The sequence below is a fragment of the Pipistrellus hanaki genome (genome assembly GCF_964339955.1).
Source record: "Pipistrellus hanaki genome assembly, chromosome: 17".
Taxonomy (NCBI): Eukaryota; Metazoa; Chordata; class Mammalia; order Chiroptera; family Vespertilionidae; genus Pipistrellus; species Pipistrellus hanaki.
In genome coordinates, this window is record NC_140519.1 from 46,458,480 (window position 1) to 46,478,717 (window position 20,238).

Here is a 20,238-nt window from a genome sequence, read left to right on the forward strand (position 1 = left end):
TTGACTTCTGGCTTATGGTCTCCCCATCGAACCAGCTAAAATTGAAAAGCAAGTCGGAGTCTTACGGCAGGGCTGCACCCCTTCCTCCCTGCCCCCTGCTGGCCATTGTGTTGCTATGCACACCCATCCTCTCTGTTCTCCTCCAGCTGAGAAGCTGGGAAGGTGGGCTCAGGAGGCGGGGCTGGGCTGGAAGTCTGCTTCTCCTGCTTCCCAGCTGAGCAGCCTTGCTTCCTTCCTCTGTGAAGCGGGCTGACAGTCACTGCCATCGCAGGGTGCGGGTGCTTGAGGGAGTGAGAAGTGGTGGTGAAGTGAGAAGTGGAGGTGAAGTGCTAGGCACATGGTGGGAGCTCAGTACCTGTGACCCCGTCCCCCTTGTCTTTATCTCACTCGTTCCTCCCCCCTGACTGCACGTCACCGCCCCCTTTGTTACAAACAGCTCCAGGTTCTTGAGGTTTTGGCTGTTTCATCCGGGTTCGTTGCCTCCCCGTTTCCATGGCAATTTCTCAGTGATCTGTTTCTATTTCTGCTTTAGCTTGTGTCTTCCTGTTGTTGCTTTTTTTTTTTTTTCTTTCTGGTTACTTTTTTGGAAGTTTGCACAGACCAAAGACAGATGGACAGGAGTGGAGAGGGGAGCAGTGGGCCGGCAGGTGAGGCTCTGCAGCGGGTAGGAGTCCCCCAAGGATGACATTACCACGTGGACATGGTCTCAGTGTGCGTGGAGACGTTCTACTGGGGACAGCAGGTGACACCCAGATGAAGCTGGTGAGCTCTCCCAGGCAGAACATCTCCTCGCCCCTCTGACTCGGGAGGTCCCTGGACAGCCTGTTCCCTACTCGGCTCCTGCCCTGGGGCATTATTTGGGGCCTGCTCTCCTCCCAGAGACTGGAGCCCTCGGGGCCAGGGATGGGGTTCTGGACAGTGCTATGCACAGTGCCCCCCAGATGCTGGCACAGGAGAGGCTTCGAGGGAAGTAGCATCATTATGGTAGACGCTTTAGCTGCTGGGGACACAGCAGTGATGAAGCACTTCCTATGGTTATGGAAGGCCATGAGCAAAACATGCCCGCAATAATAAATGATTCTCTCAAATGCCCTGCTTAGGTGTTCCTACCGTTATAAATGAGGAAACTGAGAGTCAGGGAGATTAGCAACATGCCCAAGGCACTAGCTGCCGAGAGGCAGAGGCGGGATTCGAACCCCAGCTCAGCTGGTCTGGCACCCAAGGGTTTGCATGCATAACTCTGACGGTCACAATTTCATCCAGGCCCCACGGAACTGGGAGAGATCCGTTTCCCTCAAGCAGAAATCCAAAGCTCTGAGTGTGTGTATGTGTGTGTGTGTGTGTGTGTGTTTAAGGACAATGGTTTCTGTGAAAGAGCTTTCCTTGAGCCGTATTGCTGACCATCTTCTCCAGCTTCATGTTTTATGAAGTGGCCTATATTAGAAATTGGTTAGTTGGGAATCACAGCTTGCTGCATGCAGCTAACTACTAGTCATGTGCTGCAAAGAAGAGCCAGCTTTACGGCAGCAGGAGGTGCCAGGCAACCACAGGCGGGCCGAGCAGAAGGTCCGATTACCTGCTGTCCGTGGTAGAACACAGCGAGGAGGAACATGGCCATCAGCAGCAGCGACGCCTCCTTGGTCCCCAGGAAATCTCTGTTGGAAGAAGAAATGCAAATGGCAACCATGAAGGGACTTCAGGGACATGTGATAGGAAACTGAGGCCCAGAAAGGAGCGGGATAAAAAGAAAGAGTACCCGCTAGTTCCTAGAGGCAGCTGGGGGGAGGAGGGGAAGGGGTATCTACTTAGACTAATTCAGAAATCTGTTGGCCCCCAAGGGCAGGAAGTCACTCAGGTCACACCTGGGGGAAGCTGTGGAGTCTGGTCTTTAGACAGGGCGCTCACATGTGTAATGACGTCATCTCTCACAGATGCAAAGACAGACTGGTGGTTGCCAGAGTGGGGAGGGGCTGGGGACTGAGTGTGAAAGCTGAAGGGATTGAGAAGTACACATCGGTAGTTATAGCATAGTCATGGGGATGTAAAGTACAGCTTAGGACAGTGGTCGGCAAACCGCGACTTGCGAGCCACATGTGGCTCTTTGGCCCCTTGAGTGTGGCTCTTACACAAAATACCACGTGCGGGGGTGCATGTACAGTGTGGCCCATGCACAGAAGTCGGTATCCGGCCTGGTTTGGCCTGGGTGAGTCTACTTTGAAGAAGTGGCGTTAGAACACGCAAGGGGCCAAAGAGCCACATGTGGCTCACGAGCTTTGGTTTGCCTACCACTGGTCTCGGGACTAGAGTCAACAATACTTTAGTAGCCGTGTGTGGGACCAGGTGGGTACTGGAAACATCCGGGGTGGGTGGGGTGGGGAACACTTGTCAAGTATCTGATTGTCTAACCACTGTGCTGTACACCTGAAACTAATCCCCAAAAATAGTGGGGAAAAAAAATCTCCTATTTGCAGGACACTTTTTCTACATTTCAAAAGCCCTTAGGCTTCCTTGTCACAGAAATGCACGTGAAGACTTTTCCTAGAAGTCATCCTGCTTCTTAAACAGGGGTCATTGCTCCTTGCCGCTCCCTGTTCTAAGTGCTGTAGAGTCACACTTACATTCTCCCGTCAGTTGTATCAAGGGCACACTGTTTGATCCTATCAATGCTTACATCTGTTCTCTGAGTCGGGCACTGTTGTCACCCCCATTTTAAGTCCCGTGGCTTTCAGGAAAGGCTTTGTTCCGTGTGCCATTGTGTCAGCTCTCACACTCCAGCCAGTCCTTCCTGAGGCACAGGAGGCCGGGCGCTGACCCTCCTCTCAGCGCTCTCAAGAAGAGCAAGCCGGAGGGCAGCTGCAGATGGCCAGCAGCCAGTGTCCACTGAAACGCTGTCCTGACCTTCAGCCATCCGAGAAATTCAGAAGGCGGCCAGGGGATCTCTTGTTTGATTCCAAATGCTCCTCTCTTTCATTTTGGCGCCAAATGAAGCCTTTCTCAGGACAGCCTCAGCCAAGAGGCAAAGAGTTTGGGGGAGCTTTGGATGTGGACAAAGGTGTCTCATGGAAATGAACAGTCCCCCCAATGAGCTTCCACTGGGGGAAAACAGCAAATAAAAATGCTCAAGGCAAGTCATCTTAATAGAAGATTTTTTCAACATTATTATGTATTAGTTTTAGGTGTACAGCATAGTGGTTAGACAATCATATACTTACAGAGTGACCCTCCACTTGATATTTCTAGCACCCGCTACGCACCGGTCATAACTATTAAAGTATTATTGACAGTATTAGAGGCCTGGTGCATGAAATTCGTGCACTGGAGGGGGTAGATCCCTCAACCTGGCCTATGCCCTCTCGCAGGTTGGGACCCCTTGGGGGATGTCCAGCTTGTGGCTGGATAACCTTCTGCTGCTTGAGCTTTAGCAGCTGCTGCACATGCATGGGCTGAGCCCCCACGGTCTGTCTAGTGAACACCATCGGGTGGGTGAGTCACGTGTGGAGGCAGGCTCACCCTGAGTTCCCTGTGCTTCCCTGAGTCACTGAGTTGTTCAGACCGACTGCCTTCTACAGAGTATGGCACTGGGACTGGGCCTAAGCCAGCAGACAGACATCCCTCTTGCAGTCGGGGACCCATTGGGGGACGTAGCAGTGTGCTAGGTGGCAAGAGGCCAGGGAGGAGCCCGAATCGAGGCTGGGCACTGCACTATTCGTGCTCATCCCAGCCCGCTGTGCCTGCTGCTGCCACTCAGTAGTGCTCCAGTGGAGTCGGGATTGGGTCCCGATGCTGTGGCAGCTGCACTTTCCAGCCATGAGCTCGGCTTCTGGCTGAGGGGCGCTCCTCCTGTGGGAGTGCACTGACCACCAGGGGGCAGCTCCTGCCTTGAGCATCTGCTCTCTGGTGGCCAGTGTGCATTTTAGCGACCGGTTGTTCCGCCATAGCAGCTGCTTAGGCTTTTATATTTACAGATAGATTGCCTCTGCTGTGCTTTATATCAGTGGACATTGTGACTTGGAACGGGTGTATGGGGCTGGGAATATGCTTTCTCATGGGGATATTCAGATTTATGAATTTCTAGTTCCATCTGCCTTTTTAAGAGATCAGCTGCTAATAATAGATGATACTCATTATTGCATTTCTTTTTTATAGCCCCAGCAAATGACATAATTATTGAGCATTTGCATGCCAGGGACATGCTGGGACACAGAAATGAAGAAGGCACATTGTTTTTGTGCTCAAAAGAGTCCACTTAAAAAAGAGAGAGAGAATAAAACAGACAAATAATTTTGTAACACGATAGGCTCCATAGTAGGAATGCATCCTTGTTGCCATGGGAATGAATAGAACGTAGCTTAGGAGGACTCAAAAGCTCAGTCTTAAAGGATGGCAAGTCTTGGGCGGTCAGGGGGAGATGGGCTTTGTAGGTATGGGACATATATCTTGTGTAGCTAGCGGATTATTAGCCTCTAGAGTAAGGATGACAAGTAAATGTCACATGTCAAGTTTGAGGCCACAGGCAGTGAGCAGGAGCAAGTGCTCAGACCCACTGGAGCTATTCACTGTCACCAGTGCTGAAGTGACCCCCATATTGTCATCCAGCATTTTAGGACTAGGATTCATTCATTCATTTATTCATTCACTCATTCATTTCTTCACTCACAGTCACTACAGTGCTTATTTTGGGGGAGCGACAGGGATATTTTAGTGCCACTCTTTTCTCCATATCACTTAATTCTTTGGCCCCTGAAGTCTGAGGACCCCCTGAAAAAATAATTAATGACATGTGCTTTGTACTCATGCAGACCCAGGTTCCAGTCTCAGCTCTGCTAATGACCAGTTGTCTGACGTTGGACAAGCCGCTCTATACCTCTGAGCTTCAGGTCACTGCCCATTGTGAGAGACTCCATTAGCATTTACCTCCGTAACTGGAGGAGTAGATGAGCAAATCTTGGTGGTGTGCTGGGCATGGTGCATGGCCCATGTCTCCCTCCCTCTCTCCACCCCAGAAAACTCTCAGCTCATGGTCTTGCTCTGGGTAGTGGCGCTTTAAACAGTCACTGGTTCACCCAGCTTCGTTTGAATGGGAAATGCCATTTGGTCAGCTCCCCCTGAATGCAGCCCAAACGCCTGCTCTGCTGGCACTTCTAACATCCTTTTCTATGTGATGCAGATGCTTTTTTTAAGCCTGAGAATTTATCACTTAAAATTTACTTCCCAGAGGAAACATAAATAACTCTTGAATCATTCTGAAAGCAGAGATGACTAGGTCAAATTCAGAAGGGAAGTAAAAGGAAATTAGGAACCGTCTCTGAGTCTTTCTGATGTGCTGCAGGTGGAAGAAATAAGGCCTGAGTAGAGACTGCAGAAGATGCATAGGAAGTCAGCCTGGTCAAGGAACATCCAAAAAGAATTGTGATTTGAATTCAGAAGAAAAGAATTTGTGTAGCTTCTATGATTATTGACTGCAATCATACAAAATTATAACACTTGGCTTGATAGTAGATGGTAGAGACTAAAACTAAGGACATTTTGAACTAATTTATTTGTATTAATATAATAATTGAATTAATACTACCATCTCCCTATGTTAATAGAAAAGAACATAATTAAGTAAAAACACACATGGGATAATGTCATTTTCGGGGCAATAACAATCTTTAGAGACATCTTATCAGATGTCTCATAAAAATTAGTATTTGAGTGTTACTCATTATAGAGATATTTATGCCAATTGTAGTGAATTTGGAAGCTGATAAAAATTCACAAATAAAAGAATAAAATTGTCCTTAAGCCTACCATCCAGAGAAAACAGTAGTTAATATTTTGGGGTTCTCTACCTCAGTGTTTCCCAAACTTTTGACATATGTGTACCCCTTCTATAATTTTCATAACGCCGAGTACCCCTCGTACTCATGAGAACACAGAATTAGGCGCAGCTAAGCACGGTGCAGTGCATATCCCCACCAAACTCTGGTGCAATACGTACCCCCACCAAACTCTTCCCGTGCCCCTGGGGGTACACGTACTACACTTTGGGAAACACTGCAGTCTACCTGAACAATGTCTACTATTATTAACATTGCTGCAGTCAAGTTATAATCAGATCCTATCAGTCTGAGATCCATTAAAAGTGAAGGAGTCATAAATTATTAGGTAAAGGGGAGACCTGAGTTGTGATTCAATCCAAACTTTAACTCAGTCATTAATTTGTAATTATAAAACTGAAAACTAGAGATTTTGCCTAGGCTTGTAAGCTTAAGAGTGCCTCAGTTGAGGAATACATTAATCTTCAAATGGTGCCCAGGTTTCCTTAGCTCCACCTCCTTCCTTTTCCCAGTGGTTGTACTTCCCACAGGAAGCTGGGAACTTACTCTCCACTGTGGTTCAGGTTGTCGTAGCGCAGGAAGAGACTCGAGTAGATGGTCTCGGTGAGCAGGGCGTAGATGGCGATCATGATGAGCAGCACGGCCAGCTTCAGGACAGAGTTGAGTCGGAGGAAAACTGCACAGGTCACCATGGCCAGCACGCCCGTGAAGACGAAGTACTGGAAACAGAGAATGTAGGTGGTCAGGTTCAGTGGCAAGGTGGGGGGGTTCACGCTCCCACTCCTGGATGCCAGTACAGATGTTTGCTGAGCCTCTCCCGTTGGAGGTCTCAGCCATCCTCAATTCACAGCTCCACATGGAACTCATCATTTCATTACCACCTCCCCAAGACTCTGTTCCCTGTTGTTGTTGTTTTTTTGGGGGGTGCCTTCATTCCTTAAGCCAGAAACCTTGATCTCATCTGTGTGCCTTCCTTTTCCCCACACTCCACACTCCACAGCTAAATCAGAGTCCACTTCCTCCCTGGATCTCACATCCACCCAGCTTTCTCCTTCCACCTGCTTCTGTTTAGTTCTCACCTACAGTTTGGAACAGTGTTCTGCCAGCTTTGCCTATTTCCTGCCCCCGGCCTCCTGAATGCAGATGGTCATTCTACCCCGTGTTTCTAAAGCACAGACCGGATCATGTCCCTCCTTAACACGAAGCCCTTGTATTGCTCCCCATTCCTTCAAAGTTTCTTCTCCTTTCTGAACAGCCAGGCTCTCCAGGCCATCCTATAGCGGATGCCCTTGCACTTTCCAAACCCCGATGTATGTTCCAGCCTCTCTCCTGGGCCTCAGTGCTTTGCACCCGCCGGTGCTGTTGCTTAAGTCTCATCCGGGCAACTGAGCCTAACTCCTCCGATAAACTCAGCGTCCTCTCTGAGAAGTGTCCCTGCACATCTCCAGGTGGCTCTGGATATGGCCTCATTCCTGCACAGTGCCCTTCTAGCCCAGCATAACACCTGTCACCTGCATTAGAACTGGCTGCTCCAATGGCCAGCTTAGAGCCACTCAATGGCTGGATTATTCCAGGGGCTCCCAGCTCTTAGTCTGCCCAGCCGGCTTTCGGCCTTCTGTAGGAAGCTCCTCAGTCTGTTTCTCTGGCAGAAGTATCCCAATATCGCATTCTGGATGGTTGCTTTAGATTCTGACTATTCAGGGGGGAAAAAGAGTCAGACCTGTGTTATCAAAGAACCGCTTGGGCTTGGTGGCAGTACTCTGCTCTTTGTACCCACTTTCTCTTATAGTTTTCAAAATAACATCAGTCAAGATGAGAATCATATTGTAATTTCCACTTTGCAGGTGAAGAAACTGAGGCTCCCAGAGCTTAAGTACATCGTTAAACCTCTCTCGGCTAGAAAGTGACACCACGAACACCTGGCTATGACCTGTCCTTGTGAAGGTTACTCTGGCCAGCACACGGGGCTGGGCCATTTCTAAAGTCCGTTCCTGTCGTGCTCTTCTCGGCTCTTTGTAACAACTTGTCTTTCCCCTCCTGCCACACGGAGTGGCCGTGTCTGTATGAGCCAAGGAGATAGGTAAGACTTCCCAGAAATTCCCTGAGAAACTACTGAACCCATGTTTATTGACTTCTTAAAGCAGACTGACTCATTCATGTATACTTGTCAGAAATATTGATATAGAAAACTGTGGACAGCACCCTGACTGAGCACCCAGTGAGGGTGAAGGTCTGTGCCTTTAGGGCTTAGAAATGAATGCCTGTCTGGGGCCTTCTTTATTCTCGTCTCTTCCTTTCCCAAACAACCGAGCTATGTCGTCATCTCAGATGGAGTGCAGAAGCTTTCTTCACTTCTCCAAGGTCTTCCCTGGCCAGGCTTCCAGGGAACTCGTTCTGATACGTTTGTGCAGGGAACTGAGAGTGAAGTGAGCAGGTGAGAAGTTCATTCTCAAGTGTTTTCTCCATCCAGAGAAACTTCCAAGAGCTTCCATTTTCCCAAACAGGGGGAAGAGGAGTAGATCTGAGGGTCCCCGGCTCATTGTTACCTGCATCACGTGAAGGGTTGCCTATGGCTTTGCCGATGCCAGTCCTGCATCACTTATTAGGTCAAAAGCCATGGCATTGATCTTGCCCTTAAGTGAAAAGTTACTAAAATTTTTTTAATGCATTGAGTATTTATGGAGTGCCTGCTGCGGTCAAGGCATGGTTGTAGGTTCTGGAAATTCAAAGCTAAGAGGTCTCCAGGCCTAATATGTGAAACAGGCATGGAAATGCCAGCAGTCCTTCCCTGTGGAAAACGTTCTGGCACCAATGTGAGCTCATGAGATGAGACATAGAGACAGGAGAAGTAATAAGTAAAATTATACATTATATATATATTTAATAGAAATAAATTAAAACTAAATATTTATTGGATATGCATTCTGTGCCAGGTTCTCCATGAATGACTTTATACATTGTCTTATTAATTTCTAAAATGGCCCAAGGACAGATGCTCGGGGTAATTCTTACACACTGCCCCGCACGGCCCTTCTGATGATTCTACCTGATGCCCCTGAATTACAAGGTTTTTCAGTTTGGCTGGCAGGGGAAAAACACACCACCAAAAACCCCTCCAGCACCGTGTGAGCCCCAGACACGGATCCTTCCCGATGGCTCTTCCCCAAGCACCAGCTGGTTCCCTCACCTGTGCTGGTGGAACCCTTTGTGGATCTCTGGGTTCCTCTGTGCAGCTCTCTTCCCTCTGTCCTGCAAACTCTAGCCTCTCGGCCTCCCCAGACTCTCAGCTCTGTCTTCCCAAATCAGGCTCCGCCTGGGTTTCCCCAGCCTGAGCCACAGCCTGGAAGCTGGCCTACAGCCCCCAGAGCTCAGGAACCACCAGGCTCACTCCATGGCTTCTGGCTTTTCTGGGGTCGCTGTCTGATACCCAGCTTGTTGGCTTTTAGTAGTTTCAGGCGTGAAGGTAAAAAATCTCTCTGCTACTACATTGGAAATATACCTTCCCCCCTTCTACTTTATGCATTTTATTTTTTAAAAATTTATCTTCATTGTTGAAAGTAATACAAATGTACTCTTCCCCCCACATTATCCCCTTCTAGGTCTCCCCCCCCCCCCCCCCGACCCAGACCTTCACTATACTATTTTCTGTGTCCATGGGTTATGCATATATGCACACAAGTTCTTTGGTTGATATCTACCCACCCACCCACACCTTCTTCCCCTGAGATTCGACAGTCTGTTCCATGCTTTGGATCTATTTTGTCTCTGGATCTATTTTGTTCATCAGTTGATTTTGTTCATTAGATTCCACATATGAGTGAGACCATGTGATACTTGTCCTTCTCTGACTGGCTTATTGTGTGTGTGTGTGTGTGTGTGTGTGTGTGTGTGTGTGTGTGTGTGTTTAAGAAAAATTACTAAGCACACACTGTGGGCTCTGTCCCTTGAGTAATCTTGAATATTGTCAGTTGTCCTCAAAACAGTTTATAAATGGGGCAGGCTGGGAAGAATGTTCTAATTGCAGAAAGGACAGAGTGTGAGTTCGAAGATGATGCTAGAAGGTCTGTGAAATGTCAGGAAGAGGTCTGAGGGGGCTGGGTCCTCCAGGGAATGCCTTTTGGCAAAGGGGGGCTTGAAGGCTGGGTGGGACCCAAAGCATGGGAAGGAAATGGGAGAAAAGCACCAGGATGCGAAGACACAGGTAATTACACTCCACGGAAATGGGCCCTGGGGCCCTTTAAAACCAGACAGCTCTGAATGTTCCTGCAATACAGCTAGATGTTTATCCAGGTCTGCCGGAGCCTGTAATCAAGGGCCTGCATTCTAAGTGGTCTTCCCATCAAACCGCCTAAGAACTGCCTTCAGGCGCCTGAGATAATGACATGGTGGGTTTGTGCATGTGATTTGCATTTACTTTGCAGACCTGTGTGTCTGCCTCCTCTCCCCTCTCGGCTACTTCTCCACTCAGAGTTGGCACATGGCTTTCTTCGCTGTCATTTCCTGCATCTTCACTCCTTCTTTAGTAATTGGCAAGCTCCAGTTCAGAAGGAAATTCTACTTGGCACTATAATTGCAACAACATCTTTTGTTTATATCACATCATCCAGGTTAATAACACGCCTTTGGACTAAGGATCATTTCTTATGGGGCCAGGGGTCTGAGACAAAGATGAGGAAACAGTGCTCAGAGAGATGACGCCATTTGCTTGGGCACACACTTGTGAGGGGTGGGGAGGGGTGTGTGGATGAAGCCTTTTAGAAGGTCTGAATGTCTGATTCCTTCCCGTTTGCTAGACAAATCCTTAGGTTGGGAACCGTAGCCACAAACATCAGGATGGCAAATGGTGGGGCAAATTGGGTCATCATAGTAGCGGGGGATGGACACAGCCCAGCTGCCCACCTTTTTGACCAGTGGGATTCCTGCCCCCGAGAGATAACAGTAGCTGGCATCAATATATGATCTCTAAAGAGCCAGGCCGTAAATATTGTTGGCCTAGTGCAGTGGTCGGCAAACTCATTAGTCAACAGAGCCAAATACCAACAGTACAACGATTGAAATTTATTTTGAAAGCCAATTTTTATAAACTTAAACTTCTTCTAATGCCACTTCTTCAAAATAGACTTGCTCAGGTATTTTGTGGAAGAGCCACACTCAAGGGGCCAAAGAGCCACATGTGGCTCGCCAGCCGCAGTTTGCTGACCACGGGACTAGTGAACCACACCATCTCTGTTGTGACTACTCAACTCTGCCATGGTCCTATAGAAGCAGCCAGAGGAAATTGGTAAGAAATGGGTGCAGCTGTGCCCAGTAAAGTTTTAATTACAAAACCGGTGGCTGGCAGAGTCTGGCCTGCGGGCATAGTTTGCTGACCCTGAGCAAGGTGGTTCTTTGGTTGTGGGAGGACAGTATGAAACTTTGATTTGTTTATTTTATCTCACTTTTTAACATTCTTGCTTTTGCGCATATGTCGGCACTGATACAGGTGGGTCACTTGTAGTAAACATGTGTGGGCAGTTCAGGCTCAGAAGCTTGTACTAGGGATGATAAATTGATCACAGCTGACCTTTAATGGGCAGATCCTTTGGGTCAGGTGTTGCTCTAAACATGTTACATGCATGAATTTACTTAATCCTCACAACAACCCATGAGGAAGGTACTACTTTCACCCTCCCTTTACAAAGAAACTGAGGCATAGAGATGAAGCCATGTGATCCAAAAGCCTAACCACCATGCCTGCTGTGGTCCTGAGTTTGGGAGTGCAGGTTTGGGGCCCAGAGTATAGTGTTGGTTTAGAACAGGGGTGAGGATAGTCTGGCCCAAGGACCGTATAAGGCCCACAAAATCATTTGGTCTGGCCCCTGCCAAGGCATTAGGATTGAGTTCATTAAATGTCTGACCAAATACAGCAAGCTGATTTTTTATGTTCATAGTTTTGTATGGCTTGCAAATAATGTTATAACATCCAAATGGCCCTTGACAGAAAAAAGGTCCCCTCTGCACCTCCTCCACCCCTAGTCTAGAATGACACGGAAGCCCAGATTAAATAGTTCATGAACATCAACTCCTGTCAGAAGTCATGTCAGAAATGCAACATTTGCTAGCTCCTCTGGGTAGTCACCATGAGAACGTGCTGATCCTTAACTCCACAATAGCCATGTGAAGAAGCTATTATTTTCCCCACTGTACAGACAAGGAAGCTGAGGTTCAAAGAGAGTAAGAATCGATTCAAGATTCCGCTGCTAGCAAGTGAAGAGGCTCCGCTAGGAGTGAAATCCAGCTTCTGCCTAGCTCTAAATATCCAACTCTTGGCCAACTCACTGCCTCTTGGGTTCCTCCTCAAGTCCTCCAAACCAAGTTCTTGGGGAATTGTTGTCCCAAGAGTCCATGACCTCAGAGCTCACTCATTACTTGGTAGAGGGAGTCCTGAGCACATGGTCTGTCCTGTGCAGCCCTGAGCTTCTTTAACATGAGCCTAGCTCAGACATATGGGCTCAGGATAAGCCAGACATGGTTTGCATTGCAGTAGCGAGTCTTGATAACTGAGATAGGAAGAGAAGGATGGAAAGGAGGAGGGCTGGAAAGGAGTGAGGAAGAATGAGAGTCAAGCAGGATTGGTACTTAGTAAGGTGCTTTCTAAGCTATTGTTTCATCTATCTAATAATAGGGTAATATGCAAATTGGTTGAGACGCTGTCATGTAACAACCAATCAGCAGGCTGCATCCCTGCCCCCTGTACTGGCTGGGAGACATGAGAGGCTCATGTCCCTGCCTCTGGCAATGGGCCTGGAATGTGAGTCTCCTGTCCCCACCCCCTGTGCCAGCCTGGGGACTTGAGGCTTGCATCCCTGACCCTGGCAATGGGCCCAGGGATGTGAGGCTCACTTCCCTGCCCCCTGCACTGGCCTGGGGGTCTGCAAGCTTCCCCTGGTTCCAGCCTACCTTTTTGGGGCAATCCATTGAGGAGCCCCAGATGGGCAGTCAGGGCCTACCACTTTGGGACGATGGATCTCGGGGCTCTCTCACTGTGACAGGGCACAGCCCATGCTGGCCTCCCTCCAGCCCCACTGTGCACAGATTTCGTGCACTGGGCCACTAGTTATCTATAAAGTGGAGATGGTCACAGCCTCTACCCCAGACATCTTGAGGACTCAATGATGTTCTGCATATTAAGTAGATAGATGCTCTGCACCTGGGGAGGGCAGTGGAATGAAGCTTTCTCTCCTTTTCAGACATTTCTCAAACCCATTCTGGGGCCTCAGTGAGACACAGAGAGCCTTTCCTCCACCCACATGGTGGAAAGAGTCTTAGAGAACAAGAGTCCATTCAGCATTCTCAGAGTATGGCATTGGCTGAGGTCTGCTGGGACATGCTAGCTATCCTTCCTCTTGGCCCAGAACGTCTGTCCTAATGTGAAAAGGTCTGGACTATGACTAGTGGAGGCTAAGCTTTTCCTTTGCCTGGCCCCTTAGGTTGACCCTGATGCCCAGAACCAGACCAGTGGCTCTGTCACAAGAGAGGGTCAGACTTATATTGCTATGGTGGGTGTGATGTCGGGACACCTCCTGACCCTGTAGTGCTCCATGCATGCCTACACAATGTTTATTTAAGGTTAGTTGTGTTCTGATTTTTTGAGTCACTAGCTCCTTCTTCCTCCCTCTTTTCCTTCCTTCCTTCCTTCCTTCCTTCCTTCCTTCCTTCCTTCCTTCCTTCCTTTCTTCCTTCCTTCCTTCCTTCCTTCTTTCTCCCCTTCCTTCCTTCTTTCTCCCCTTCCTTCCTTCTTTCTCCCCTTCCTTCCTTCTTTCCTTCTTTCCTTCCTTCCTTCCTTCCTTCCTTCCTTCCTTCTTTCCTTCCTTCCTTCCTTCCTCCCCCCTACCTTCTCTGCTCCTTTCCATCTCCCATCCATCCATCCATCCATCCACTCATCCATCCATCTTTCCAGCTTTCTTTTTCCAATAGAGCAAACACCCTTTGAGCAATAACTCTGTGCTCTGTCTTCTATTGATAACAGGGCACCTCTGCCTTAGGATCTTAAAATGAGTCGGTGGAAATGAAGAGGGGAGGAGGAGACAGAGGGAAAGAGGGAAATGAGTAGAGGGAAAGGTAAAGAGGGAAGACATGGAGGAGGAGAAGAAGGAAGAGAGACATGGGGAAAGGAAGCAATGGGAAAGAGAGACGGAAGAGGGAGCAGGAAGAGAAAGGGGAAAGCAGAGGAGGCAAGGAGAGAGGAAAGGCAGAGAAGGGGAAGAAGGACAAAGAAGGAGGAAGAGGCAGAAGAAGGAGGCAGGCCTCTGTGTGCCCTCGGAGGCCCTTCCACCTCCTGCTTGGCTGGAGCTGGTGGAGAGGTCTAGGCCCAAGTCTTGCCCAGGGGGCTTGTGAATAAATACCTCTGGGTAGGAGCAGATATCTGTAAACACAGCTGAGGAATTGAAAGTCAGGTTCTTCAGGGGTATCGACTTGTCAAAATCACACCACAGCTGCGGATTAAAAAAAAAAAAAAAAAAAAAGAACAACAACAAAAACACACAGGAACAACAAAGTCAGTGTGAGTGCTGGAAAAGGTGTCCTGTGCTATCAGCGCTGGGCTTCAGCCAAAGCGTGGGGCGGACCAGGCGCCGAGGGCTTCCCTGTGCCTGGCAGTGCCAGTGGGGTCTCCTCCTTCACTTTGAAGGAAGCACTGGCTCAGAAGGGCATTGACAACCCTTTGAGGATGGTGAAGACTGCTCTGTGGCCCCACCACAGAGGGTCACTGGAGTGTGTCCGTGGGCTCAGAAGATGGATGGCAGGAGAGGCCTGGGTGTGTGCTCACAGCCCGTCTCCACCTCAGCAGCTGGGAGATGTTAAGGGACCTGAGGGGCACGTGTTCCATGCAGACGCTCAGCACCGGGGTGGTGGGAAGTTCTGAGCCCAGATATTGTTTAGGTGATGTCCATGGCGCTCAGAAAAGAACAGCTGCCATTGGCTGAATACCTCCTCTGTGCCAGACACTTTGTACCAAAACTCCCTCTCCGTCCCCATGTGATGCTGCTCTTTTTATCCCCATTTGCAACTGAAGAACAGGAAACTCTGAGAAGCAAAGTAACTTGTCCGGGGTCACCGAGCTGACAAGTGGTGGAGCTTAGATTTGAACGCAGGTCTATCTGACTCCAACGCCTCAGAACCTCCACCCACACCACTGTGGCATGGCTGGTCCCAAGGGTAACCTTGACCTTGAGTCCATGGGCTTATTGCCCAATTCTGCACCCCAGAGGTATCTGATTTGTCAAGATTAAGGTCCCAGGTACAACTCGGAATGCTGTGATCAATGGTCCTATGCATGTCCACGTTCAGGTGCCACAACCTCACATCAAATACTCCTGTGACGCTGAATTTAACTAGACTACGATTCCTCTTTTTATCCCATCAAGTCCTTTACTTCAAGGCCAGCTGTAGAGCTTGAGCAGCATAGACTCTAAGTAAACACCAGGCCAACTTGCATAACACATTCCAGGTCATATAATTCTCTACTCATTTTCCTCTTTCCTCTGTCTCCTCCTTCCCTCTTCATTTCCACCGGTTCATATTAAAACCCTAAAGTAGATCTGTGTCCTAAAGCAGATGCCCTCCACAGACCCAAGGGGCATGGTGATGGTTTCAGCCACCAGATGACTCCTCCACTAGCCTCTCTCAACATGCCAAGTTCAAGCCCTGGGATCAGACAAACCACTCCTATCCTCCGATCAGTCCCTAAGTCACAGACAACGCAGACTGCTTGAGTTGACACAGACAATGCGTACAGCTCTCATGTTACCATTCTAGAGAGAAAATGAAATCATTAGCACATGGCTCATCAAACTGAAAGCAATGGTACATATGGCAGTTGGAGATTCATCGGAGTTCGATGGGTCACGTCCAATAGGAACTTTTAGAAAACCACAGGCAAGATGCTTAGCCTCCCTGAGGTGCGGTTTCCTCATCCATTAGGTGGGAACGGTCAGACCTACCTGTAGCCCACAGCGGGTGCTCAATAAACAAACGACAGCTACTCATTCCCATGGCCCCGTTCCCATCCCCAGAGATACCAGAGTTCAGCAGATGAGAATGAGCATGAGTCATGGAGTCAGACAGACCGTCATAACAAGTTATTTCATGTCTCTGAGCCTCAGTTTCCTCAGCCATAAGTGGGGATAATGAGACTTACCTCACGGGGTTTAGTGAGGATTAAAATACGAAAACCGCACTGGGCATGGCTCCTCCTTCAGTGCATGGCACATAGCAGGTGGCACTTAACACACGGTGACTGACTGACCACTGCCACCCAGTAGCCAGTGACAGGGCAGGAACTGCAGGGAGGCTGGAGCGCCTTTGCAGAACAAAACTCCCACTGAAACTACCCAGTGAAATGTCCGGTTCCGGCAGTAGCCACACCTTTGGTCTCTGTCCCTAAGCTTGGGGCTGGACCAGGCAAGCTAAGGGAACTGCAATGCAAGATGCCGAAGCTCCACAAACCCTGGCCTTCCCTTCCTCCCCCCAGAGCATCCCAGACACTGGAGGGTGGGCGGGCCTGGGATGCTTACGATATTGAGGATGGCGCCCAGGAAATTGATCAGGATGGATGCGAAGATGATGACGTTCCGAGCCAGATAGGTCTCGTTGATCCAGCAGCAAGTCTTGCGCAGGACGAGTGGCAAACACTTGTAATCCTCCGCCGTGGTGATGAGGACCAGGGCCGCATGCAGCATGATGAGGATGGAGAACTGGATGGCCATCGGCATAGCCCTGCAGGGAAACACAGCTGGGTCAGGTGGCTTTCATCTTATTTCCCATTGGCTGGGTGATGCTGCCAATCACGTCCATGATCGCCCTTCCCCACCTCTTGGTTCCAATAATTACTCTAAATCTCTACTTGTTTTTAGAAACAGGTTATATGGCAGGAAACATTTTATAGTATTCATTCTTTTAAAAAAATATGTTTTGATTGATTTCAGAGAGAGAGAAACATCAATGATGAGAGAATCATTGATCAGCTGCCTCCTGCACACCCCACCCTGGGGATTGAGCCCGAAACCTGGGCACGTGCCCTGATTGGGAATCTAACCATGACCTCCTGGTTCCTAGGTCAGTGCTCAGCCACTAAGTCATGCCAGCCAGGCTTACCGTACTTGTTCTTAGCTATTCTTTTGATTGAGGAACTTTGCAATGAGCATCAACTATTTGGCTTGATGTTGCACTGTTGCTCAATGTTTGCACTTCCTTTGTTATTCATCTTTCTCACTAGGCCTACTGCTGCCAAGGCAACATGACACTGGGATCTTATCTCAAAACATGCTGTGGGAGGGACCCACACGCTCTTTCCCCTTCAGGGCGGGTTTTATAAAACGCGTTCCCTCTCCATCTGCTCAATGCCAAGAACCGAACCTGGCACCTGGTCCAAGCTGCTCAGCTTGGTGAGTGATCACCAAGGTTGCATGGCACATGCTATATGCCATTTAGGGCACAGTGAGGAGACAGTTGAGACATGAGTAAGGAGAATACATCCTTGCCCAAGGCTTCAACATCACTCCCAACTCTACATCCTGAGCTTCAAGCTCTCACCAAAGCTCTTGCCATGGTAGCGCCTGTCTAGTGGGCACCTCTGCTGGGTGCCAGGCTGCCCTAGGTGACTCAGTTTATCTAGAACCCCATCTCTGCAGGAGTCTGACTGCTTCCTCTCCATAGCAGAGGCACCTTAGGGCACATGTGTCAAACACAAGGCCCGCGGGCCAAATCCAGCCCGCCAGGCCTTGCAATGTGGCCCGCACCGCGCTGTCATCACTGCACTCCGCTGTCAGTTTATGACATTGTCAGTTTATGACTGTTCAGTAAACCATTCGGCCCGCGATTAAGGCTGGATTTTAGATTTTGGCCCCTTCTCTGATTGAGTTCGACACCCCTACCTTAGGGAATGTGGTCAAAAGGCAGGGTGGTGGGAGTACATGGCGTCATGACAACCAGGGGTAAGGCCTTTACAAGGAGGGAGTAGCCAGACCTCAGCTTCCTCGGCCCAGCGAGCATCACAGGGACTGGGACGTGATTGCGCCAGCCCAGCTCTCCCTGAGGGAGCTTTTGTTCGTTTCCTCCCTTTTTAATACGGCGCAGTTCTGCTGTTTGGACTACCTTGGCAGGGAATCTGCAGGAGTTTTAGATAAGAATGGAAGGTCTGTGCGGCAGTGGGTTCCCAGAGGGCTCCAGGCAGATGTGATATTTCCCCCTGAACCCACTGGTAACAGGCCATTAGTCCTGGGCCCCAGGGGAAGGCGGATGAAGGAGAAAGCGGTGGATGGCTGTGTCAGGCCGTCCCAGGAGAGAGGGCCGATTCCAAGGCTGTTGTTCCTCCTCATGCGAGGCAGCCAGGAGAATGTGAACATCTTGTGTTAAGCCAACCAGGCAAAGTGGTTAGAGAGCTTCCCAGGTCTGTGGCCCAGCTGCCATCATATGAAATCTGCACGGTGTGTAGGACCGAGAATGGCTGCCCTCGGCTGTGTGGGCTGCCTTTCCATTTGGTCTCTCCCTCCTCTCTCTGCCCCTCCCCCTCCCATCCATGGGCAACAGTCAAGCCCAGTCCTCTGTGCTGAGTGCAGCCTGCCTGCTTCCCCAGCGCACTGGGCCTCCCTCTCCTGGGCGGCCTCCAAGCTTCAGAGGGGATGAGTGAACAGCCTCTAGCTGCTGTGGTGCAATGAGAAACAGAGACCCAGATGGGACTGACCCGTGACATTTGTACACCCTTTAGGACCCGCAAAGAGCCTAGGACAGTGGTCGGCAAACTCATTAGTCAACAGAGCCAAATAGCAGCAGGACAACCATTGGAATTTCTTTTGAGAGCCAAATTTTTTAAACTTAAACTTCTTCTAATGCCACTTCTTCAAAATAGACTCGCCCAGGCTGTGGCATTGTGTGGAAGAGCCACACTCAAGGGCCAAAGAGCCACATGCGGCTCGAGAGCCGCAGTTTGCAGACCACGGGCCTAAGAGGTCAAGGGTGCTCTTGATCCTATTAGCAACCCTGCGAGGAAGGCATTCTTAGCTGCTTCAATCGGTGGAAGCTGTGGCCCAAAGAGGGGAATGAAGCCGGAAATGATCCAATGGCTCGTTGAGTTCGGACATCAATCCTGGACGCTGGCACTGTTATTCCGCTTTATAGATGAGAAAACGGACCGAGCTGTCACACTCCCTTGCCGCCTTCGTGGGCGATGTCACACAAGAGGGGGGCCTACTTTGATTTTGGTCCTTGTGTTTGTTAAGATTGGAGGAAGGCCGAAAACGGTTTGGCTCAGTGGATAGAGCGTCGGCCTGCAGACTGGAAGGTCCCAGGTTCGATTCCGGTCAAGGGCATGGACCTTGGCTGCGGGCACATCCCCAGTAGGGGGTGTGCAAGAGGCAGCTGATTGATGATTCTCTTTCATCGATGTTTCTAACTCTCTATCCTTCTCTCTTCCTCTCTGTAAAAAAATCAATAAAATATATTTAAAAAAAAAAAAAGATTGGGGGAAGGCCTCTGGCTTTGGCGGAAGGATGAGCTGATAAGCGGAGCAGGATCACAGAATAGACACTGATATGGCCACTCACACGGCCTGGATCCCATTGTTTTAAATTCTGAGCCCTCGAAAGGACCAGCTGGCCCGGGCCAGGGACCACGGGCTCACGAAAGGCTTTCCCCTGCCCGCTATGTCCTTTCACACTCACCTTGAAGAAGGAAGCAAGCTCTGTATGGCCGTGATGAACAGAAGGACGATGAACGCACACACCAGGTTTGACTTGAACACTTCGTCCCTCATTTGAGAATACTGTGATTAGAAAAGAAGAGGAAATTACTTTCCAGCACAGTTGGGCGTTTGCAAGAGCTCAGTTTTACAGTGTTTGGAGTTGGGGCGGGGGAAACAGCAAGAAGAGATAAAGCAAATAATTTTTTTTTTTAATTAAGAGGAATCCGTATCTTAAGAAACCCTTCACTGAGGATTGTCTCCATCCGTCCCACAGCCTCTCCCTGAGCGCTCAGGAGGAAAGAACTTCCCTTCCCAGGCACAGCGCCGGGAGAGGGTCTTGGCGTGAGTCTATCCCTTTCCTCTCCCACCGAACTGGCATCATTTTAACAAAACAGAAGCGCGCGCACCCGTCCATTTGGCAAATCAAATCCACAGTGACTTTCTTCACGAGTAAACTTAAGTCCCTGAAGGATCTTGCTCTATTTCTTGTTTGGTTTGGGGACACAGGGGGAATATTTGCCCAGAGAGAGTATTTCTGCCTCCTTTTTCATAAAGCTATTGGAAAATAAATCCGTAGGCTCTCAGAACAGAGTAGCTTCAGAGACCCCCAGCAAAGAAAGCCCGCTATTTATTTTCAATCCTTTGCAACTTCTTCATTTAAAAAATTTTTTCAATAGTAGCTTTGATAGTTTATTGGTT

At 49.2% G+C, this 20,238-nt stretch overlaps 1 protein-coding gene across 3 annotated transcripts in view; it reads right to left on the reverse strand.

Moving 5' to 3' along the window:
• Window positions 1-20,238, reverse strand: part of ADCY8 (adenylate cyclase 8) — a 131,641-nt gene that overhangs the window by 14,137 nt on the left and 97,266 nt on the right. For 2 of the 3 annotated variants that reach the window (XM_084864641.1, XM_084864639.1), the window contains 5 exons: window positions 19,520-19,620; window positions 16,376-16,577; window positions 14,207-14,296; window positions 6,369-6,541; window positions 1,577-1,655 (listed from right to left, as the gene is read on the reverse strand). In XM_084864641.1, the coding sequence (XP_084720767.1) occupies window positions 1,577-1,655; window positions 6,369-6,541; window positions 14,207-14,296; window positions 16,376-16,577; window positions 19,520-19,620 (645 nt within the window). The remainder of the gene's footprint in view (window positions 1-1,576; window positions 1,656-6,368; window positions 6,542-14,206; window positions 14,297-16,375; window positions 16,578-19,519; window positions 19,621-20,238) is intronic. The other variant, XM_084864640.1, reaches the window with a different exon arrangement.